The sequence below is a fragment of the Oryzias latipes genome, chromosome 3, assembly GCF_053564925.1.
Source record: "Oryzias latipes strain Hd-rR chromosome 3, Olatipes_Hd-rR_3.1".
NCBI lineage: Eukaryota > Metazoa > Chordata > Actinopteri > Beloniformes > Adrianichthyidae > Oryzias > Oryzias latipes.
The window spans coordinates 16,760,665-16,784,950 of NC_136239.1; the positions used below are offsets into that span (position 1 = coordinate 16,760,665).

The 24,286-nt window shown below is 39.6% G+C and overlaps 1 protein-coding gene across 3 annotated transcripts in view; it reads left to right on the plus strand.

Annotated features, from left to right (window-relative positions):
* Positions 1-1,022: 1,022 nt before the first annotated feature.
* The window catches only part of dmxl2 (Dmx-like 2), a 43,487-nt gene continuing 20,223 nt past the window's right edge, over positions 1,023-24,286 (plus strand). For all 3 annotated transcript variants that reach the window (XM_011488456.4, XM_078944272.1, XM_078944273.1), the window contains exons 1-25: positions 1,023-1,440; positions 10,303-10,428; positions 10,655-10,726; positions 10,841-10,916; positions 12,154-12,298; positions 14,155-14,221; positions 14,334-14,506; positions 15,068-15,248; positions 15,339-15,519; positions 15,621-15,839; positions 15,923-16,194; positions 16,587-16,856; positions 16,990-17,219; positions 18,543-18,745; positions 19,666-19,787; positions 19,969-20,058; positions 20,157-20,265; positions 20,359-20,478; positions 20,574-20,801; positions 20,988-21,277; positions 21,578-21,750; positions 21,843-22,494; positions 22,634-22,960; positions 23,039-23,158; positions 23,772-23,907. In XM_011488456.4, coding sequence (XP_011486758.1) covers positions 1,354-1,440; positions 10,303-10,428; positions 10,655-10,726; positions 10,841-10,916; positions 12,154-12,298; positions 14,155-14,221; positions 14,334-14,506; positions 15,068-15,248; positions 15,339-15,519; positions 15,621-15,839; positions 15,923-16,194; positions 16,587-16,856; positions 16,990-17,219; positions 18,543-18,745; positions 19,666-19,787; positions 19,969-20,058; positions 20,157-20,265; positions 20,359-20,478; positions 20,574-20,801; positions 20,988-21,277; positions 21,578-21,750; positions 21,843-22,494; positions 22,634-22,960; positions 23,039-23,158; positions 23,772-23,907 — 4,669 coding nt within the window. In that variant the 5' untranslated portion in view covers positions 1,023-1,353. The remainder of the gene's footprint in view (positions 1,441-10,302; positions 10,429-10,654; positions 10,727-10,840; positions 10,917-12,153; positions 12,299-14,154; positions 14,222-14,333; positions 14,507-15,067; positions 15,249-15,338; positions 15,520-15,620; positions 15,840-15,922; positions 16,195-16,586; positions 16,857-16,989; positions 17,220-18,542; positions 18,746-19,665; positions 19,788-19,968; positions 20,059-20,156; positions 20,266-20,358; positions 20,479-20,573; positions 20,802-20,987; positions 21,278-21,577; positions 21,751-21,842; positions 22,495-22,633; positions 22,961-23,038; positions 23,159-23,771; positions 23,908-24,286) is intronic.

A 24,286-nucleotide genomic window follows, 5' to 3' on the forward strand; every position in this document is an offset into this window, starting at 1 on the left:
CTAAAATAGGATCAAATATTAATATGTATATGAATTTGCCATTTTTACCAAGTCAGCACAGGGTGCTTTTTTATGTTGAACATGTCATACAAATGATAAAACAGTCTGTAATTGTTGACAATGTCCCGTGCATAACTTTTGCAAGAAATGCCCCCAATTTGAATGAAGGATAACCACTCAAACAGTGACATTCACAATCAATATGGCAGGTCAACCAAAACAGTCTGACATATAAGACAATTCATAATAAAACAGTACATAGTGTATTTCTGTGTAAAAAAATGTTCATTTGTATGGCAACATGTTCAATAGATTTCTGTTAGAAAGTATTGTTATATATTTGCATTCATTACATATGAACGTTAAGGAAATTTACTTCTTCAAAAAGCTGAAATCCTATTCAGTCCTATTTGTTTTGAAAGTAGCTGTTAGGGAAGATTTATAAACTTGTAAATAGAGTGTACAAAAGTAGAAAAATATAATCACTTCACAAGATATGTTAATAACAACGTGAAATGCTTAGCTATTTAAAGAAAAAATTCTACAATTTGTAGTTGATTTAATCATGGACATTTCATAAACCTTTTTATTTAAGCTGTTCTTCCATTTATTGTTTAATATTATAAATGACATTTTTCGGTGTGTTTCTTTTTAAAAATATTTGAAAAAATGCTTATAACTTTTTTCACTTCATAGTAATACCCAATCACTTTTTATTTTGCCCAACATTTCACATTTATGCTCAATGAACTCGAATCTACAAATTGCAGCGACGTTGATACAGAAAGTCAATGCTAGAAAAGTTACACGTCGTGTCATAAAGAATACCTCCGGAATATACCTATACCTTTATATTAATAAAATAGCAGATACACATTGGAAAATATAGTTGTCTTTTTTAAAAACAAAAGATACGTTTCGTTATAATGTGAGTGTACGGCAAAGCCGCTCGTTGTCAGTTCTAGACTAAATGGATCTATGGTCATCCAGTCGTGCCTCGGCAACGTCGTGAACGCGCATGTCAGGATCGCTGCAGAGATCCTGCTGCCTCGGCTCTCACGATTAATCGTGAGGATGGTGTTGACAGCTAAAGGGGACCAACAGTTAGCTTTGCATGTTTAAATACATGCTGGGACCTCATGAAATTACATTTACACGGGTCGATATCTATTTCTCCGCAAGCTCGCCGTTTTGTGGAGGAAAAGGACACTGCCAGGCCAAGAAGGAGCGTAAATGCTACTGATGGAATTCCCTGACGTTGCTAGATGGAGAAACGGAAAGGGTGGACTTGTTTTAAATAATTAAAAAAAATAGGGGGAAAAAGGGAACATCTGCTGCTAAAATAGAAAAAAAATGCATCTGCACCAAGTGCTGACGGGAGCTGTAAACCCTGGAGATTGCTGCTACTCGGTGGGATGCGTAAACGATATTCCTTTCACTGTGAGTATTTGTTTTGAGGTTATTCCAAACAGATGACACTCGTCTAAGCTAACGACCGACTAGCTTACCGAACTGTTAGCTAACCAGCGTTATCCGGAATGTAAACTGGCTACGGTGCGAGCTGAAAAAACGCAAGCTAGTCAAGACCGTACGTTAGTTAGCCAGGCTGCTGCACCGATACATTTAAGCACACGGGGGTCCGGCTTCCCGGGGCCAAACCTTATCACAAGCCCCGTTTCGTGTACTTATTTAATCCACCAGTCTCTGTCAGAAATGCGGGCATGCCAACTGTCGCTTATAGTCTGAGCATATTGATCCAGGGCATCGCAGGAGACTTTTTCAGGCGACCTTTAGCTGCATCTCGTAATATATACGTTAATTTTATATATATATATATATATATATATATATATATATATATATATATATATATATATATATATATATATATATATATATATATATATATATATATATATATGTGTGTGTGAATGTGTGATTATAAGAAAGGCGTTTGATTCAACTGCATACTAGTATAGAAGAGAAACAGCATTCATTCAGCTTGTCTGTGTGGCTAAGCTCTCAACCATTTGGCCCTAAATCCTCGCGGATCATTCGCCCCCTGTCATTCTAGCATCAGCTGCACCAGGCGTGACGTAAGCAGCCTTATATGGATACATGCGCTACAAGGCTGCTGGACAGAGGTGTTTGTTGTGAAGGCCTCAACGTTTGTTTACAAAGGTTTTCCTTTGTGTTCCTTTACCAATTTTTAACACGAAACTGCTAAAACTTCACCTTTAGATCTAATCTGTTTAGGCCTTTGTAGCTAAGCTTCTAAAATGATACAGCCACTATTGCATTAAAGAACCTTCTGACTAAATTGCAGTTTGTAATATGCATGGATGCTATACACTCTACTTGATAAATAAATGTATTACGATGATTGAATCATTTTACTTAATTAGATTTTTTTAAAATGTTACAGTCTTAAAAAAAGTTGCTATGTTATTTGTATTTACAGCCCTACTCCAATCATCTTTTAAACCATTGTAAAAGCCTTCCGCTGGTCTTTTAATTATCATTATACCGTTTTAGCCAACAAAAATAATAAAGAGAAAAGAGCACCAGTAGTTCACAAGAAATTCCCCTTTAAGTTTTGGGTGGGATTGTTGGTGTGGAGTAAGCCCGCCCCGACTTCCCATCATCCCTTTGTTTACACTCTCTCCAGTTAGCTTACAGCCCCTCACACCCCCCAACCTAACCTTAGCGGTCCAACAAAAATGGTTAGCAATATTTGAGCTAACCAGCTTAGAAGAAGAAAACAAACGCGTGCACGGATCTATTTGTTTGCAAGTGGGTGCATCAGAATCAAAGCAGGGAGCTTGTGGCCCGCCAACTGTAGCACCCAAATCACTGCTACAAGCTTTTGCAAACGGCATTTTGTTTGTTTGCTTCTGATTCACAGTTATTTGAATAAAGAACTGCATTTTTAAGCTGAATTTTAGTTTCTCAATATTCAGTTAAATATCACAAGAACATGTCAGAAACCCCAAAAACACAATTTTCATTGGAGTGGGTTTTTTATAAATAGGTAACTGTGACCTTATGGTAACATAAAATGATATTTAAAAAACTTTTATTAAATTCTAAAACTACACTGTTTTGAGGGAATCTGAACACAGTCACTTATCAGTTGTAGTTCAGTCACATGCTATTTTCTATGTATTCTGTTGCCATGCAACATGGTCACAGAGTTCATTATTTGTGATAAGTTGAACTTTCCTGGTTGAGTGAGACCTTTGGGATTTTTTTTTCTCCTGGGTGGAGCGGTTTAAATGCAGATCAATGTTTAGGTTTTTAGACAACAAAAATTGACTGTTCAAATGTAAGCAAAAAGTTAATTAGGATTGTATTGAGATGTGTGGAATTATGCTGTAGTCTCCAAAATGAGAAGGGGCTTGGGTAGCAAAATTACAGGTACGCAAAAGCAAATATTGTAACTGCACAAGTCATATTCCATATTTTGGTTATTTTATTTTTCCAAAACAGTCTAAAAGCATACACACCTGTCTGACTGACTGGTTGTTTCTCATCTGTTCATGCTGCCCCTGTGATGGGCTACTGACCTAAAATTGATGGATGTAAAAAAGCAGAGACTGTGTCTGCTCTTTCTGATTTACACAACATAATTACAGATATACAAGATGGTTAAGTCATTATAAATCTGTTCTTAGCTGTTGCAACTACAGTGATTGTCTTTCTTTACTCTTGCCTGTGCTCCAGATGAAGACAGTTTACATGTGAGCATTCTGACGCTGTACCCCTGGTCATGTCTACTTAACAGCAAAGGACAGCCACTGTTGGGAAGCCTCAGCCGTACTCGTTACTACAGGGCCTCCAGTTTTTGTGCCTGGTGTTTTTGTTTTTGTGTCTGAGAGGGTATTTGAAGAGCACCAGACATCATGTCCAATGCATTTACACTCACACTGATCCCTTGGGCTAATGGGCCAAACCCTGAAAACAGACATGTTCGCACACACATAGCCTGTAGCCTCTATCAGTGCCCTCGCTCCAGCACCACATCCACAGTGTTTTCATGGACACATTTACCCGCTGACATTTCAGAATAGAACTGGTTAGGGTGATCTGGACAGGTATGCTGTTCTTTCCATACCGATTGGTCAGCGTGAGGTAGTTTCATGTAGAATGTTGGCATAATTTGATTTATTTGCAGGGATTTGGACAAAAAGCAAACAATAAATAGTGACTGCTTCACGCTCAGTACCTACAGATTTTACCATTACCTGGTCTTCTATGTGCTACCTGACTCGTTGTGATACAGTCAATGCACCTACAAACAGCCGTTTGCCTTTGAAATCAGAACTGCGGATGTGTGATTAGCTAAAAATAGCATGTTACACAGGAAAAAAGTGGCTGAGTGGGAAAGACAAAAACTAATCAATCAAGGCTCCAAAGTACTTTCGAGGTGAAGGTTTTTTGTACCCATCAATTACAAATTGATGCTGATTTTGTATAGTTTCTTCTGCTGGGTTTGAATTTTTATAAACCAAAATGATTACGGTCATGAAAATGGAGTGATTGCTTTCTGTTAACTGGTACTATTTTGATCATACGTATTGTAGAAGGATGAGTCAGACACTGTACCAACTTTAGAGAACATTGGCTTTGATGAGGACAAAACACGGTCAGTTAGCAAGTTTTCATTTATTTCACTTTTCATGATGGCAAATGTGTGGTTGGTGTGTGTGTGTGTGTGTGTCCGCAGACTGTCCTTCTGCAGTACTTTCATAGTTGGCTGCACATAGCGCTTTTGTTTTATGTCTAGTTCTTGTGGTTATGATGATAAGGGGAAGTTAAAATCTGTAAAATAACAGGAGCAGGTGCATCGCGCTTCCAGGAGAAAGGCTGGTCTGCTGTGCTTGTTCTCTTATTTCCACTTCTGTGCACAAATTAGCCATATGTGCAGAGAAAAAAAAAACATCTCTGCTTTTTGCTTTTGGTTGTTAACCCTCTGAAGAACTAGCTCTCCAGTTGTGGATGACTGCCACTGTTCACACTTAGTTCATTATCTCTTGTTTGGTGTGTAAATTTGACTGTCTGAGGAAAATCCAGTCCAATAAGCTGCCGTTGTATATAAAGCTGACAAACAGCTCGTCAGCATTGAGCTACGTTCACACCAGGCATGTGGGGCGCGTTCAAGAACGCGCTAAACGCAGTTCCTTGAATGCACGTTTGGCCCACAGGACGAGCAGGAAGGGAATTCATCTTCTATTCTTTTTCTACTGTTTACTAGCACATGTCCACCACCTAGTTAGAGGAAGCTTGGTGCAACATATCAAAGGAGTTCAAATATCGCACATTTTGCTCCAGGCTTTTTCTTTCACAGCTCTATTCTGATTTATGAAAGACGGTGTCAAATAATTCTGATCAGGCACAAACCACAATTATACGTTTCTTCTCCGTGATCAATTTTCAAACAGTTGGCACTTTCTTGTTCAAAGGGGACGTCATCCATTTGTCACAACCAAACCTGAGTCCCTGGTTGTTAAGGTGTTCAACCTGGTTTAACTTTCAACATGCATTTGGTACAAAGAGCCCAAAAACTGTCCTAAAAACCCATTTTTATACTCTGGCTTTTAACCCCACCAAGACATAGTTTATTTGTTAATTTTTTGTGTTTTTAAACTATTTTTTGTCATATTGATGCCTGTTTGTTTTTAGTTTTTTAAAGATGTACAGCACTTTGGTCTGAGCTGTAGTTGTTTTAATGTGCTTTATAAATAAAGATGATGATGATGATGAAGTCCATGTATGTGCGTTTGCATAGACTTTTTATTGAAAGGGGTCGCCGTTGAGGGTGCTGTGAGAGCAGCTGTAGTTTCAACACAGATACCTTCTCATATTTTAAAGCAATGATGACATTTGAAAAACAGTTGCAATGTTTTGTTAATGTTTTTTAAGATGCTTTTTTTTTGTTATTTTGAAAGTATAGGGTGTTATCTGTACTACCTCAATTTAGTGGGACATTCCATTGCTCGTATGTCATAAGATATCCATCTTGTGACATACTGGATTTTGTCAGTTTACCCTTAAAATAATATTTCAAAACACAAGCGTCTAGTTACCACATTCTCTGCAAATGAAGCTGGATGTATTAGTTTCATTAGTTAGGCTTTGAGCAGGTGACAGAATGAAGAACAAATGGACAACTTTAAATCATTTTTTTTCCTTTTTTTTTTTAATTTTTTTTTTACTTTTCCTGTCCAGCAGCCGAGTAAGCAGTAAAGAGCTGAGGAGTAAAGAGCAGAAAAAAGGAGGGACAGGGAGAGAGTGGGATGTTAGAGTTGGTGGATAAGGGGGTAAGATGGGGAGATAGAGGGGTGGGGGAGCAGTCGATAACACTGTCATAGCATAAGAGTGTCAAAAGTAAATTACATGACTTAGTTCTCACATACGCACACCTACAAACACCAACAATTCTTGGTTTTTAATGCTCATTGAGTTGTTGTGGTCACACTGCAGTGAACAGTGAATAGCATCCCTTTATAGTATTTCTGGAGGGTGCAGGGTCAAAGTACAGGCTATAGGCTTTGTCAGGGATAAACTTGGGTTACTCCAGGTCAGAATTGATTATTACAACTTTTAATGGATCAGCCTAAAAACAAAGTACGCGAATTTTGACTGTTTATTGCAGGTGTGGTTATAGAACCACAGCTTCCTTTTTTTGGAGTTGTCATGGGGAAAAAGGGATGGAATGAAGGAAGAAGTGATTTGGCATTCTTCCTCTTATCTACTTTCGTTATCACAGCGTATGGCTGCATTTACTCCTCTCCCCAAACATATATTTAACCTAAAAAGCAGTTACATTTCCTCTGTGAATGCTTCCATAAGGCAAAGTGTGGGTAATTAGTGGGATGTGCACAGAGTTTGGAAAATCCTTTCATTAGTTCAGATGGTTTACAAGCAATAGAGTGTGCTGACTGACTTCTCGATTATTTCTAGCTCTAAACATTAATTATTGCAGTAACACTTTTTTCTTGGAGATGCTTTTGGGTGATTATGCACAAGTGGACAGATTTGCTTAACCTTTGCTAATAAAAGAAAACAAAAAATAGTCTGAAATAACCTAAAAAGAGCGAAGTAGTTATAGAGAAAATATTTTGTAAACCATTCATTAAAAATCAGACATTAAAGTTAGAATTCCATTCAACAGAATCATTTCAAAAAGAAACAATGAGAGTCTCCTAATTAGCAACACACAGGTTTCTTCAGTTTTGTAAGTCAGCGGACCCCAACCTTTTTAAGGCCACAAACCAAAGTTTTCACGGACCAGTCTATAAGATGTGGGCTGATAATTATTGTAGCAATGCTACGAGGAAAAAAGATCAGAGACATGGAAGTTTTTATTTTGACATGCATGACATTGTACATCGCACAGGTGTCATCATCCTCTCCCCTTCCCACACTCATGGTGCAAAAAAGAAGTACTGTCTATTACGGTAAATGTAGCTCGCTTTTTTTGGGGGGTCGAAAGCTCCTCTTCTGTCTCCTGGCTGGATCATCCTTTATTTTGTTCTGGACACCACTGGAAACAGGAATTCATATGATGGTTTCTCAGATCGTAGCACTTCCGCCGCAGGGTGGATGTTAAAATGAAAATGAAATCACTTCTTTGCATTTTGGTTTTAATTATGACACAGAATAAGCGGTTTTTAAGTAGAAAAGGAAAAAAGCATTTTGAAGTATTGATTTTTCATTTTAATTTTGAGTCATTTGATGCAGCTTCATTTTGAAAATGAAAAAGCATTTCTGTTAATCCATTTTAATTGTCAAATTAGACATTTCGAAATGAATTTTACTACACATTTACCAGAGAACCTTTTGAAAATGAAATGTCAAATACCATTTTCTGTATCATTTTAATTAAGTGACAGAATAAGCGGTGTGGAAGAAGAAAATGAAAAAAACATCTTGAAGGAATGCTTTTTCATTTTAATTTTCAGTCAGAAAATGCAGTTACATTTTGAAAAGGAAAAAGCATTTCTGGTTTTGACGTATATATTTTAATTATGCTTCAGAATCGCTTCAATAGTGATCACGTTTTCATGTCTGGGTTCATTCACATCCTGGTACGCTCTCCGTCCATCATGCTGCAAAAGCCGCTTTTTTGCGTCTGCTTCCGTGTCTCTGTGACCCACATTCGTTCAAGAGGGGGAAAATAAAAACAACTATTGTTCAAATTCGTGTTTATGAAGTTACCACTTAAAGCGGTTTTTGCGACAGGACGGAGAGCATATCCATGTTTATGAATGACTTATGATGTGAATAATTATTTCGTTCGCACAAATTAATTATTTCGTTTGCACGAATTAAATATTTAGAGGGAACGAAATAGTATTTCGTGGGAACTGAATATTATCTTGTGGGAACGGAATATTAATTTGTGTGAACAAAATATTAATTTGTGGGAACAATATATATTTTATTTTTTCCATGTCAGGACACGGGCTCCGTATGGGTTAATTCAGTAGAAAAAGGAAAGGGTTGGGGGGTGGTCCTAAGTTTTATGCTGCTTTGCTGTATCTGGCAAAAAATGTCTGCAATCTGTTCAGGGAACAATAATGGATTGTTGAAACGGTAAAATGTAACACTGAAATTGTTTAAAGTCTCACTTCAATCATCTTTTGATCTATTTTTAAATTGTTCCCATCAGTTTTTTAACAATGTTTGTGTTTTTTTTGCCAGAATCGTATAAATTATCATTTTCTAGGACATAGTTTCTGCAGAGCGGCGTTCATCAGAAATTTGCCTCTAAATTGTTGGCGGAGGTTTGATATGGAGTGAGTCCGCCTCCATTTCCCCATCATTCATCTGTTTACATGCTCTGCGAATATGACGTCATCAATTTTACGAAGTAAAAATCTCATTGATACCAGTGTTTTGCGACGACCATTTATGAATCCACTGTGTTCTGAAGATGAAAACTTAGATATTTTATAAAAAGAAAATACATTTAAATACATTTTCTTTGCAAAAATTGTTCAAACGCAATGCATTGTGGTCTGTATTTGCCAATCTAGTGAGCATCGATGCACACTGGTTTTTCGCAGAAATGTCTGGGAAATCTTTAGGACTCTCAATTTTGGAATTGTCTTTCGGACAGCACTATAAAATGGCGAAAACACTATATAGCGAGTAGTGAAGGGTGTGGTTTAGTTTCGTATCATTTAACAAAAGAAAAATCAATCCACTTACAAAAATGTCTTGATGTTTTAACCTGTCATTTGAAATTTACTTTTCTTCATGGACAAATCTAGCCCCTTTTTTCTTCTGATAATACAAAAAAACGAACAAAAATATAAATATCTGTTTTTGACTTTAATGATTAAAGCTTTAAAATAGTTTACTTCTTCTAGACAAAGAAGTAACATCCTCCTTAAGGTCCTCCTTACTTTTATGGGTGTGTGTTGGTGTAAATTAAACAGACAGAAAGGCTGTGAACAGTCCTAGACAATGCGTGACGGTGACTGCCTTTAATTTCCACAGTTATGTGCTGAAGCAGTTATAGTGACGAGCGCTCTGAACCTCCTAATGTCATCTGTGTCCCATTGGGGGGAGTTTTATTGAACAGCTTCTCAAGGCTTCTAGCGCTCTTCACTGTTACTCCATCGTGAGCCTCACTGTAGTGATGTGACCTAGCAGTTCTCAGTCTCTCCTCCTGTTCTCCTGAATAATAAAAGACGCAAGCAGTGATGCAGACTGTTCTGTTTCTATGAGGCCAGCTTACCTGTCTTCCAGGTACTACCACTGTTGGCGATTGGTCTACTTATTTGTGCCAGCTGACAGTAACTACAACTGTATCATTTTACCTTTCAACCCATTGTTTAGATATTGATATGTCTGCCCTTTGGAATAAGAGAGCTTGTGTTGCCTTCATTGAACAGAAACCAACCATGAAAATGATTGAAATTAAACTTATTATAGCAGACTTTGCACTCTGATATTACATTGGTCTCACTGTCTCTCTGGTATATATGTAAATATACACACACACACAATTTTGTAATTTTCTCTGGACTTTTACTCCATGTAGGTCATGGAATTTTATGATGGCATATTTTTATTATTTATTGTACATCTAAAACATTTTCTCAAATTTATTTCAAAGTAGTAAGAATTATAAAATGTGTGAAGTGCTTAAGCATTAACAAATACATTTAACATGAAATAGATCCATTTTTTCATGATTCTTTTGTGTTTGGAGTTATAAATCCTTCTGCACTTTTGGTTTTGTTGAGCGATTTCTTTTCTAATGCAGTTTTTTTTGTCTTCATTTTTCAGGCTTACGGCTCAGGTTGTGATGTTGTGATCTTGGCTAGCGACTTTGACTGTGTTCAGATCATTCCTGGAGCTCAGAATGGAAACATACAGGTTGGCTGTGTGGAGTGCTCTCAACAGCTTGGCAGGGTGAGTGTTAACTGTGTGCTCAGTCTCTTTTTGCACTTTCAGTGAAGGTACAGGATATTATTCATCTATCTACACGCAAACAGGAACAGTTATCTGTGTTGGCTCCTCTCGCACTGCCTTTTCGTTCATATCCTGCTCTCACGTTATGTTCTCCAATGGCAATAATTGCAGTTTCTCTCCTTGGGTGAGGAGTGTTTTGGTGATGAGCACGGTTCTTTATTTTTAGATTGCTGCATCCTACGGAAACACAGTCTGCATTTTTGAACCTCTTTCTACCAACCCAAATAAACTCCACAAGGTGAGTACAGATATCCAAAGTTGGACAGATTTTTCTTTACACCTGTTGGGATTAATCGTACCCGTGTGCAATAACATTGCATGATGTGTGCTGCTCTCCCACCACTAATACCAGATTAACTATCAGTGGCAAAAGACAGGACAGTTCTTCCTTGATGCCATCACCTACAACTTGGCCTGGGATCCACAAGGTATACTTGTGCTTTCTGTGTTTATCACAGTGCATGTTGCACTCTGTTAACTTGCACTGAACCGCACTGTTAAGACCTATTCCCACATTACTTTTTACCCTTTTTCTTTCTATTTATTTAACATATTCAAAGCTCTGTTGTTTTTCACTTGCTTTACCAGCTTAGATTAAGAAGAAATTTAAAAATGTAGACCTGTTACTACCTGACTTGAGCTGTTGCATGAAATGAATGCTGAAAAGAACGGGAAACTAAGATATTCCCCCTCTCTATATCAAGTTAACAATTTCTGGCTGCTAATGTCTATTGCCACTCCTAATCTAGTCTCAACTATTGATTGCAATTCTGATTTAACAGGATGGAAACAAGGTATTATGCTGGTTAACATTTTTATATACTTTATAAATGTAGTCACTCTGTCTGATATAATATAACAACCTAGATATATCTACATATTGGACCTAATTTATAAAATATAGTAATAATCCAGTGGCTCCAAAAGGTTTTAATATTAGCTCTGTGGTTTGACTAAACTTTGAAGACCATGGGGCTCTCTGGTTTTGTTTGTTGTTGTTTATAACATCTGTCAGTGTTGTTCGTCCCACCTATTGGCTCAATTTAAGAAATGTTAGATCAGGGCTGTCGAACTCCAGGCCTCGAGGGCCAGATTCCTGTAGGTTTTCCAGAAATCCTGCCTTATCTGCTGCTGATTACCCTGATCTGGTATGTTTAGTCAATAAGGAGCTTCAAAGGCAGCTTGGTTGGGAAAAAAAGTAGGACAATGGCCCTTGAGGCCTGCAATTGGACACCCCTAAGCTAGATTTTAGGCAAGATGTTGATTGTGGAGCTGAAAATGAGTTTTAAAACACCCTAAATTAACAACTATTGGGTTAACCATTGGTGTCCGGTCCAAGCCCTCGAAGGCCAGTGTCCTGCTATTGTTGCTTCTTATTGGTGTAACATGCAGTGAGATAATCAATAATAGATGGGGCAGGGAGAACATAAGGTCTTAATGACTGGAATTGGTCACCCTTGGGTCAAACCAAGTCAAATTAACAGAGCTGCAGTTGTGCTTAAAACATCACATCTCACTATTTGCAACACTAAACAATAACTACTACCTTAAAATCTTATAATGTACATTTTAAAAATTCCAATCCCAGTGCTGCACCCTGTTTTGTGCACCGTTTAGTTGGTTGAGAGACATGAGGTGTATGATACAGAGCTACTATCACCACAGGGAACCGTATCTTGGCAGCAACAGAGCGACTCCAGCTGTGGGCTCCACCATCGAGAGATGCCCTCATAGAGGAGGAGGATGGGCAGGTGAATGAGGACCAGCCCCACCCAGTCCTTAGTGACTGGAACTGTGTCTGGCAGTGCAAGTACGTAATTATTTTTAAACAATCATGACACTACCTAGTATATTAAAGACCCACGCTGATGTAAATGGTGTTTTTTTATATTTTGTCATGGCAGGATGTACACCCTGAACAGGTTCCCAATCTGTCACAGGGCCACACAATCACACACACATGCACATGTAGGGGCAATGTAGAGTCACCACATTACCTATGAAGCCTGTTTTTGGACTGTGGGAGGAAACCAGTGTACCCAGAGAAAACCGACATGCGCAAACTCCACACAGAAAGGTCCCAGATGGGATTTGAACTTGGGCGGGGGTCGGCAACTCGCGGCTCAAGAGCATCTCTTGCCGCTCCCTGGAGCATTTTCAAAAACGTTTGAAAATGTAAAAAGATGGGGAAAAAAATATATGTTTTTTTTAAGCTGGTTTCTGTGGGAGGACAAACGTGACGCAAACATTCTTAACGTTTTCCAATGCTGTAAGAATGTGTAGAATAAATATTAAATTTCAACATTTCTATCAACAAGGATTTGCGTCATAGCCTGCGACACAAGTTTCTATCAGTAGGGCGGCGGACCGCTAGGCAGGTGGCTGATGTAAATTGAACCACCGTCAGTTCCGTGCATTGCTTGATGAAGTTGAAAGCGAATATTCCGATCTCCTGCTACACAACAAAGTCCGATGGCTGTCCAGTGATGAGGTTTTGCGTCGCTTTGTCGTCTGTTTAGAACACGTGAAAACATTCCTGTAACTAACTACCCGCAACTGGAAGATGCAGAGTGGCTCGAAAAGCTGCACTTTTTGGCGGATATGACAAACCACCTAAATAAGCTGAATGAAAGTCTCCAGGGGCGGGGAAACACTGCGCTGCAAATGCTTGAAGCTGTTTTGTTATTCAAGCTGACTGTCTTTGCCAGAGATGTACAGCGAAAGAGAAGAGGATGCTGCGGCGTTTTACCCTTGCACTGACTTTCTCAGCATTTGCACAGAAATCAAACTTTAGCTGTATTAATTTGATTTTTTATACTTTACCTTTTTAAAAGGCTGCTGTTTTATTTTTAGAAACCCAGAGAAGGGGCACGTTATGCACGTTCGATTTCGTTGTTGTTTTTTCAAATCCTCAAAATAAAAATGACATCAAAAATCAGATTTCTTTATTGGATTTCTTTAATTTTATCAAAGCAATGAAACATAATTCCTTAAACATTTAATCATGAATTCTCATTATATATTTGTAGCCAAATTAATCATTTTGAGAGTAGGCTAATAAAGCCAATATAGATACATATTGCACGTGTTGCCTTCATTATTAGGCTTAAATAAGGCTTTTAATATTTTGCGGTTCCAGACATATTTGTTTTTTGTTGTTTTTTTGGTCCAATATGGCTCTTTCAACATTTTGGGTTGCCGACCCCTGAACTAGGGCCTTCTATCTGTGTGGCAATAATGCTAACCACTGTGACACAGTGCAGCCCACAATAGTAACATGTCTGTCAAAATAATGCTTCCTTATATTTTAGCTTGACTGCTGCAGACAATGATTTATCCATATTCAGCACTTGTCCTCTGGTAGAATACAATTTTAGCCAACATTATTTCATGCACCCTCCCTCCCCTAAAATGATTGCATGCACATTTGTAAGTCAGTGTCAGCAGCTTGCGGTTTAAGCTGTGTAAATTTACAGAAACATAATACCAGGTTCGTAATTATCTTCTGATGACACATGGATGGCCACTGGAACAGGGAAGTGCAAAGACCACAAAGCTGTTATGCTGTCACAGCTGAGAAGACAGTCAAATGTGTGCTTGTGTAACCTACTTCCATGGAGAACTGAATATTGCTGATCCTGTTCTTTATTGTCGTGTTTCCATCAGGACTGCGGCGTCTGTTCACATCGCCAAGTGGTCTCCTGATGGGGAGTACTTTGCAACAGCTGGGAAGGTACTAAATTATACTTAAGCATTGCAAAGCATCCAATTATTTTAACATTATCTGCAGGATTTGTTTTGGATCTTGAAAATTATGTTGAAAGGTGTGTGTTTGACATGTGCAGGATGACTGCTTACTCAAGGTTTGGTATCCCACCACTGGCTGGCGGTCCGCAGTGGTTGTCCAGGACCCGTCTGATAAAAAGCCTTCTCCAGTTCAATTTTCCTTTGTTTATCTGGCCCATCCTCGGTCGGTTACCGGCATGTCCTGGAGGAAGACCAGCAAATACATGCCCAAGTAAGAACAGCTCTCTGACAGTGGCATTGATTAGGAACTTCCAACGTAAAAGCCTTCCAAATGCTTCTTTATCTTGGCTTTACAGTATTTGTACAAAAATTGATGTCACTCAATGCCAACTGGATTTAGACAAAATATTAAGGTTTTCCAAAAACTTGTAGCATCTTTTCACCTATTGCTATGGTTGTTAATGTACTGTAATGGTTTTGTTCTTTTTACCAAACTCTTATGCTTTGGTAAAACCAGATGTTCTTCTCTTAGTCAGAAAGTTTTTCCTCTTTATCCTTTTATGCAGCAATTCAAGCTTTGAAATGGGAATTATCACATAAACACACTATTGGAAGACAGAGCTTCACCCATATTGGGCCTTTCATTTTTTTTTTATGTGATTGTTTCATTTAGTATATAAGGAAATCTAAGAGTAATCTCTTTTGATGTTCTAAATCAAAGCAGTTTTATTTTTTTCTTTAATTTAAAGTGCCTTGATACAACCATTCATTGTTCCTTTGAAACAAATATAGTGATGGACTGACAGATGCATTTTCTGATTTTAAATAATAGGGGATCTGTCTGCAATGTGCTGCTGACGTCCTGTGAAGATGGGGTGTGTAGATTGTGGTCAGAAACCCTCCTACCAGAAGACAGTCTTCTTGGTGGGCAGATCTCTGATAACAGTCAGTCCTTCACCTCCAGCCTGCCAGGTCTGGCAGGCAATAAAGACAAGATCCAGCATGCTTTGGAGGTACGCTTGTTTGGCTGTTTGTCATGAATAAATCTATAGTAATCTCTAGAGGAAAGTTCAATGCAAATATCCTTTCTTTTGCTTGGACAGTCAATTCACCACCTTAAGCAGCTGCGCCGAGGCCGTCGCCGATCTTCCGCTCTGGTAGCTCACAGTGACCTCCTTCCATCTCAGCTTGGCACACAGGACTCCCACACCCACCGCCACATAGCACATCATGCCAGTGCTCTCTGTCACTTTCATATCTCTGCTAGTATTAACCCCAACACAGGTAGTCTTTTCTTTTTCTTCTTTAAACCTTCCTACCTTAGAATACTAGTTATTTATTATACTATTGTGTTCACTTTGTTTTTCTTCCTCCTCTGCTTTCAGACATCCCATCAATGCTAGCTGACTCTGGTTTGTTCAATCCTGAAGATAGCACAGGTGGTGGAGGTTTCATGGTTCACTGGCTCAACAATAAAGACCTCAGTTTCACTTCCTCTATGGACCTCTTTATGATGCAGCTTCGAAAGTTCTCTGAACAGCAGTTGGATCAAACAACTGAGGAACCTGTGGAACCTGGGGGATCCCCATTAAAGTTTGACTTTGGTATGATCTAAACCTGACAGTAGGCCAACATATGTATTCTTTACAGACAAAGGGCTGTGTTAACAGTCTCTGTGGCTTTCTAGACTTGGACGAAATGTCTGACAAAGCTTCATCGGAACACGGAGAAGAGGCAGAATCGGGGGAGCAAGGAAGTAACAAAGCATCATCCCCTGGGTCCAGCTCCAGCATGCCTTTGCCATCGATGCTGCTTGAAAGGAAGATTGAGACTCTGACCACAGAATGGAACAAAAGCCCTGACATGCTGTTTACCATCCATCCCATTGATGGGTCCTTTCTTGTTTGGCACGTGAAGTACTTGGATGAGTTCAACCAGGGAATCTTCAGACAGGTTCAGGTAGGGAAAGCAATTCAGGAAATTGAAAAGAAAAAGCAATTGTTATGCAAATCGCAACTAAAATCTCAAACATTAGTAGTGTGTGGACTCAATTACCAACTCCACATCAGAAACTTACAGATACAATTGTGCTGCAGTTTTTTTAAATCAAAAATTAGTTTAAAAGATGATACTTTTTATTGCTAGCTTTTGTCCGATGTAATGCTACTGTCCTAAAGAGTTGTCATTTTACAGTTTACTAATATTTACAAGTTCTCTGTTCAAGATAAAAGGAGGCCATCCATGATAGTTTTATGTAAATCTAAACAACCTGGGAAGCTTTTACTTAAATTACACATGAAATTTCTTTTGTCTTCACTGCCCTCTTTCTGTCTGCCCACTTTGTCTGCCAGGTGTCTTTCTCCTCGCGCATTCCAGTAGCTTTCCCTGCAGGAGATGCCAACTCTTTGAGTAAAAACATCCTGATGTACGCCTGCACTTTGACTGAAAGTGAGAGCGTCGGCACAGGCGAGCAGGGAAGAATGGTCCAGCGTGTCTCACGCTCCGCCTCAGTCTCTGCCTGCCTGGGGTCACCTGCCGTCTCCCCCTCACCTAAACTCCGCCCTGGCATTAGCCCCGCCGTCATGATGGTCTCCAAGCATGTTGATGGTTCTCTCAACCAGGTAACATGTTGAGAAAGATTACCAACATCTCCTTTCAATTGTTTTTACCAAAGAATTTCTGATAAATGAAAGAGATCGCTTTCTAAGCCATAAAAATGTGTGTTTGAAAGGTTTTTATTCTGTGTCTTTGCAGTGGGCGGTAACGTTTGCGGAGCGTTCTGGCTTCTCCAACGTACTGACTGTGTCTCACAAGTTTCGCTATTGTGGCCATCGTTTCCACCTGAATGACCAAGCATGTCACACAGTGCTGCCTTTGCTGCTGACGACCTCTCACCACAATGCCCTGCTCACTCCGCCCTCAGCTCCCAGCAGCCTCGAAGGGGAGCAGCCTCCAACCTTTCCCCTACCAAAGGGACTTCCCAGGTAGAGAAGAGGAAGGGTTTATAATGATTGATTTATTCACAGGACTTTTTGAGATGAATATGAGTTACTTTTCATAATAAGAGAAATCAAACTGGGGGGAAAAAATATAAATTTTGCTTACTTTTTTTGTAACATTAAATCGAGGACCAATCAGATAATACCTACAGAATCAGAGTTATGCGCTTTAGCATCTTCAGCTCACACACCATTACATTAGTAATCAAATCAAATCAAAAGTTATTTATAAAAAAGGCTTCTCATACTTGCGCTGCTCGAAGCGCTTTACAGTTAAAATGAAAAACAAACAGAAATAAAAACCCAACCACTCTATACCCTCCCCCTTCCCTCCCTCCATTAACACATACAACCGATGGATACTTACTAAAGTAAATTCTAAAAGAAACCTAAGGCTTGGCTCAAATTTTACAGTTTGAATGCAAGCATAAAAGATTTTTCCTTCTTTCCAAAAACAAAACCTTTTGCCATGCGTAGGTAGTGTAACAGCAGCACTTAGGGGAACTGACTCCTTAAATGCTTTTAGGAGGCTCCACAAACCATTTGTCTTGTATGTGTAATGTGAGTATAATTTTAAAATGAGAGCTCATAGAAGACAGATAAAGAGCAGGAATGGAGGAAATGGCATGAAGCAAAACAATTTTCACCAAACATCATATCCTAATATTTTGTGGCTCACTGTTGATGTACTTGTAGTATGATACCAGTAGCGGTTTTAGCTACTGGCAATACAGGCTGTTGCCCAGGTTGCCAATTCAAAGGGGGCGCCAGTCGAGTGCTTGGAGAGAAAAAAGAAAATTTCTGCTTAGTCGACAGGAGCGCATGCTCCACAATGTGTAAAGAAAAAGAAGAAGTGTAGGGGGGTGGGGGGTCAGTTCACCTACGGGTCTCTCCCAAATTAAGTGGACGCATGGGGGTGGGGTCTACTTTATAAACATTTTTAAAAATCAATTAAACCCTGACATTCTATTAACTACATTTTTATAAAGGTTTATAAAGTTCTGCATTTTCTTGTGTGTGAAATGGCTAAATAATAATCGATTACACAAAACGACGAGGTCAACGAGGTGAAAATGTCAGATAAATGGGAGTAAAACAATATTTAAATGTTAAATTATACTTTCTTTTTTGCTTTTTGCCTAAGAAGGTAATGAATCTGTAAATATCAAATGTTTGCCTCTTGAAGAGTGTTATAGATTCTTTTTTTATTTAACTCAGGCTTAGTTACTGAAAGGCTTTTAGAGAGACAATAATCTTAACTGCTGTATGAAACATGATCTTGCATCACGTGCCACTTTTAAATTACAGGAAGCAACTCCGTAACGCTGCTACAAGGACCTTTCATGACCCCAACGCCATTTATAGTGAATTGATTTTGTGGAGGGTAGACCACATCGGACCCCTGTCGTGCACGGGGGGTGTTTCTGAACTGGCCCGTATAAACTCCCTACACACCTCTGCGTTCAGCAATGTGGCCTGGCTTCCTACACTGGTTCCCAGTTCTGTCCTTGGTAGGTATACAGCTTCTGATTTGTATGGGCAGAGATTACAACGTAAGGTTGCAAAAAGAGCTGATAAATATAGGTTTTGTGGAAAAAAAATTGCTGTTATGATAGAAAAATATGTAAAATAAAAAGTGTCATTTTGTTGAATTTTAAGAGCCTATTTTGCCCGTAAAATAAATGTTATTCTTGTTTTGTCTCATCAAAAAGATGATAAACATGAATATGAACGCCTTCTGGTTGATGTCATGAAAGGAATTTGGTGCTGGTTTTTGACCATTTTTTCTTTGGACATTAGATCTTTTTTCAAGTCTTTTGAATAATCCAAATGTATTTTAGTTGCACAGTAGTGTAAAGATGCTCTGCCTTTTCCCCAAAAAGGGAACAAATTTGACCACATGTAACAACCTTTTTGAAATGTCTTTGAAATAACAGTGGTTAGTGTGTTTCTCTTGGCTTCTTCTAAAAATCATATTAGAAGTAATTTCCTGTAGTTCTAATAGTTGTATAAAAATCAATGACTTATGTGAATATATCAAGCAACAAAGTTGATCAAAAAGCACTGGATTCATTATTCTATGGAATTTTAGTTATCCCTGAGAGTTTTAATTCATAAAGTATAAAAATTGATATTCTGGTGTTCTACTTAGACCTCTGTGGACACCAGAGGTCCGTTTATCTGATTCAGTGCAGTGTGTGGAGCAGATTCTCCCCTTCTTTTTAAACATTTCCTCCCTGATTGAAACATCCCTAAACAGAAACTAGAAAACAAATGTGTTTACGCTATTTCAGGCTAAATGTTCAAAATCATATTTGAAAGTCTTTTTTGATTGTGCTGTGGATGAAACACTCTTGAATAAGAACACATTGTAATACAGTCCCTAAACAAATAAACTACAAATATTCCCATATTGCGTTGTGTCTATCAGGAACCTACTGTAACAGCGCCAGCGCCTGTTTTGTGGCATCAGATGGGAAAAACCTGCGTCTCTATCAAGCTGTAGTGGATGCCAGAAAACTACTGGATGAGCTTTCTGACCCTGAAACATCTGTGAGTTGACAACACATGCTCATTGAACATCAGCTTTTGCTTCTATTCTATACATTTGAAGATATCTTCAACACGGCCTTAGATTTGTACTAAAAGGCGGTTTATAAAACATTGTGCAACGAGTCTGCAAAATACTGTAATATTCTCTTGTTTTAAGTTTTCTTTTCTCACCTCTGTGTAGAAACTGGTGGGTGAAGTGTTTAACATAGTCAGCCAGCAGTCCACTGCCAGGCCTGGTTGTATCATAGAGCTGGATGTTATCACAAACCAGGTCAGCAGTATTTCTGTATTTTTGTATCCACTGATTGACAAAAATCAAAAGTTCTTCTTTTTAATGTTTGCACTGTTTTCGTGTTTTTTTATGTGCAGTGCAGCTCAAACACTCAGCTGCTGCATGTTTTCCAAGAGGATTTTATTTTGGGCTACAAACCCCAGAAAGAGCCAGAAGCTTTAATGCCACCTTTTCCAACAGGGGAAGGTACCTAAAAATAATCAAATAAACAATAAAGACTTGTTTTTTTTTTCACTTTAGATGATTGTTGTTGAATCAAAATTGTGTTTGCTCCACCAGATTACCAACCTGCCCCATTTTCTGAGAAATTTTTTCTGGTGCTGATAGAGAAGGATCTCAACAGGAACTCTGTCCTGCAAATGTGGCACCTGCACCTCAAGTCTGTACAAGCCTGTGTTGGTAAGTCAAAGTGCACACAACCTACTGACTAACGCCATAACAAGGCAAACAATGAGGTGGCGACTTCACATGAAGTATTTCTGATCTCTGCTCAGACGAGCCCAGCCCAGATTATAGCTTCCAGAGTCAACTTATGGTTCCCAACCAAGCGATGAATGCTGAGTCGTCTCCAGAGACCTCCCCAGTCAGACCCCTGCCTCGCTCAACTTCCACAGCAAACCTGCAATCAGCCAGCAAACTCATCCTCAGCTCCAAGCTGGTGTATAGCAAGCGGCTGGACCTGCCACATGGAGTGGAGGTTACCAGGGCCACCCCCTCAGGAGGTAAGACACATTACTAAACCTATATCTATATAGCACAAATAGTTTGTCACAATCAAATAGATTTGTGGATAAAACGACATTCAATCATGAGATTGGTACATCTCAGGAGAATAGATGACCTGCTGATTCCGAGCTGTGCTTAACATTGTAACTTTTTTTTGTTTTTTGTCTGATGCTCTCTGATAGGTCACCTGAGTTCTTCCTCTATCTACCCTGTGTGCCTGGCTCCATACCTGATTGTCACAACTTGCTCTGATTCCCGTGTGCGTTTCTGGCGCTGCGCGGTGGAGGGAGATGAAGAGTGTGATGAAGACAAACGGGACAACCGGGTGTATGCCTGGGAACCTTGGGTCCTCATGAATGAGGAGGAGGACAACAACAACAGTGCGGTGTGTGTGTCGGGACGGCCTGTAGCTGTGTCCTGCTCGTACATCGGCAGACTGGCAGTGGCTTTCAAACAGCCTCGGTCAGGACAGGTAAAGCGTCCAATTAAACCAACCTCTTCATAGGTTTAGATCAATCAAAATAAGTTCATACAAAGTTCATACTGGATTTGTCTAAAGGTTGATGCTGTTAGACTGAAAAACGTTTGAGGCTTATGAGCTAAAGAATTACATTTAAGCTTAAGTGAACAATATTGTTTACCGGTTTTGGAGCATATTTATGAGAAGTTATCATGAGTCGGCACATCCTTGTAGACTTTCACAGTTATCAGTCCCTTTACTTGTGACCTGTTTTGTAAAATAACTTAATAGAGGCTTTTTTGTTTTTCCCAGCCGCATGGATCTCTAGAGGACTTCTCTATGCACGTGTCTATCTATGAGTGTGAGTCCACGGGTGGCTCTGAGTGGGTCTTAGAGCAAACTCTACACCTTGATGACTTTGTCAGACCCTCATCAACTCTGGATTCAAGAGTCAGTGTGGATTCAAACCTCTTTGTCTACAGCAGGTCAGGATTCTACAGCGTCTATGTTCAAGCCACATTCTGCCGACTTCTTATTGCTGACATGTAACGATGTTCTATGGTTTTGTACCCCGTAGGTCTGACTTGTACATGAGCAGAGACCACAGCTCACCCAACATCAAGCACTTTGTGCACTTGGACTGGCTGTCAAAGGAGGATGGATCTCACATCCTCACAGTCGGAGTCGGCTCCAACATTCTCATGTATGGCCGCATCTCTGGCGTGGTCAACGAGCAAACTAGCAGCAAGGAGGGCATGGCAATCATTACCCTTCCTCTAGGGGGCAGTATTAAACAGGGTATCCGCTCTCGCTGGGTCCTGCTTCGATCTGTGGACGTCCTGTCGTCGGTGGATGGAACACCTTCACTACCGGTTTCCCTGTCTTGGGTGAGGGATGGCATCTTGGTGATTGGTATGGACTGTGAGATGCACGTTTATGCCCAGTGGCACCAGGATAAGAAGCCTGGTGAGGGAGAGGAGGGCAATGCATCATCTGTAGACATTGCTGGAGGTCAAACCATTGGCTCTTCCTCAGTCTCTGAAGGAAGAGCCAGGTCTAAAAGTGTTTTTGAGGGAAGTACCGGAGTGGATGAGGCCCTTCGTGCCCCAGCTGGCCTACAGGAAGGAGGCCTGTTTGAAGCAGCCCACTCCTTGTCACCTACTCTCCCACAGTACCATCCAACCCAGCTGCTGGAGCTCATGGACCTGGGCAAAGTTCGTCGTGCCAAGGTGAAACCAAATAAATAAGTAAATCAATAAAAACAGGCTGAAACTGCTTTTAATCTACATATTGGAAGTAAAAAGCTAAAATGATGGATAAGATAATAAATAAATAAAAGGTGTCCTTTTTGCTCGTTTGTTGACTTAGGCCATCCTCGCACACCTGGTAAAGTGTATTGCTGGAGAGGTTGCTGTGGTGAGGGATGTGGAGGCAGGGGAAGGCGGAGGCAGGAGGCATCTGTCTCGCACCATCAGTGTGACTGGCAGCACAGCAAAAGACACCATTGTGAGTGGCCGTGATGGAGGCAGGGACTACACAGAAATCAACTCTATCCCTCCTCTGCCGCTTTACTCGCTCATGTTGGCTGATCTGGATACATCGTACAAGACAGAGGAGCCTTCCAAAGGCTCGAAGGTGGCTGATGGGGATGCTGTTCAGAAGTCTGCAGAGGATCAATATGCTGACCTTTTCCAGGTACCACAAGGTTAAGAATTCATTTGTTGCCAAATGTATATCTTAGTACTTAAATAAGTTGTTTTTCTTATTGTATAGGTCCCGGCAGTCACCACGGATGACTTTGTCAATTTTGCCACTGATAAACCAGAGAAAAAGTCTCGTGTGATCAACCTCTCTCAATACGGACCCACCTACTTTGGACCAGAACACGCTCAGGTGACCTGCTCAGCTTTTACTCCTCCCTTATTCAGTTGTAGATTTGCTGATCTCTCAAGGTTCTTGTCATGTTGAGTTTTAGTCCAGCTGGCCAACAGTGTGCTGCTCACTATTCTAACAGTTTCTCCACTTATTTGAGTTCATACTATTATCTCTGCGTAAGAAGACAGACTTTTCCTGTGCGGTAGCGACTGCTTCTTTAAAATCAGTGTTATCTTCATTTTTTTGATATCATTTATCTAAACACAAAGGCCAGCCGAACTTGAGCTTTTAGAAGAGCTCTCAAACTTTTAGGAGATTTAAAAACAAATGTAACTGATTGTGCTCTGCATTTATGTAATTATTAGAATTTTAAATCATTCTGAGCTTTAATTTATTGGCATGTAAAATGCTTAGAATTAAAGATTTTACTTCTTTAGAATATTACATTTTACACAGAAGAGGTAATTGCCTGTTTCTTACATTATGGCATCTTAAATGAAGAGTGAAAATAAATTGTTTTAAAACATGACAAATGTGCTTTAGAGTAATCTCTCGTGTTTTTAATGCAAACATACAACTTTAATATAAACATGGCTTACATTGGTTAACCTTTGCTTTTTGTCTTTTCCAGGTGTTGTCCAGTCACCTCATGCATTCCAGCCTTCCAGGGCTGACCAGACTGGAGCAAATGTTTCTTGTGGCCTTGGCAGATACCGTGGCAACCACCAGCGCTGAGGTCACGAGCTCCACTGAGCAGCAGTATACAAGTGAGCTCCTTATGTGTGGATCTCGTCCTTGACTGGCAGGTTTCATTTTGCTGATGACAGGTTTCTGCTTTATGGATTTCATGGTGATGCCTTCCTCATAGCAGCTATTTCACTGAAAACTGAAAATTGTTCTTAATCTGAGGGAAAGGTGAACACTCCAAGAAAGATTTTAAAGAGTTTTTAAAATCTAAAAGAAGGTGTATTTCAACTAAAAAATATAAGAAATCTGAAAGCTGGTTTTACACTGACTTCCATGCAGTGAGCTTTTCTTACATTCTTTTTTTTTATTTACTTTTTCTTGTGTTCACAATCCCCCCCTTCTCCCTTTTCCCTGTTTTGGAGCATAAAAGTGGCCCAAGTCAGTTTTATTCCCAATCAC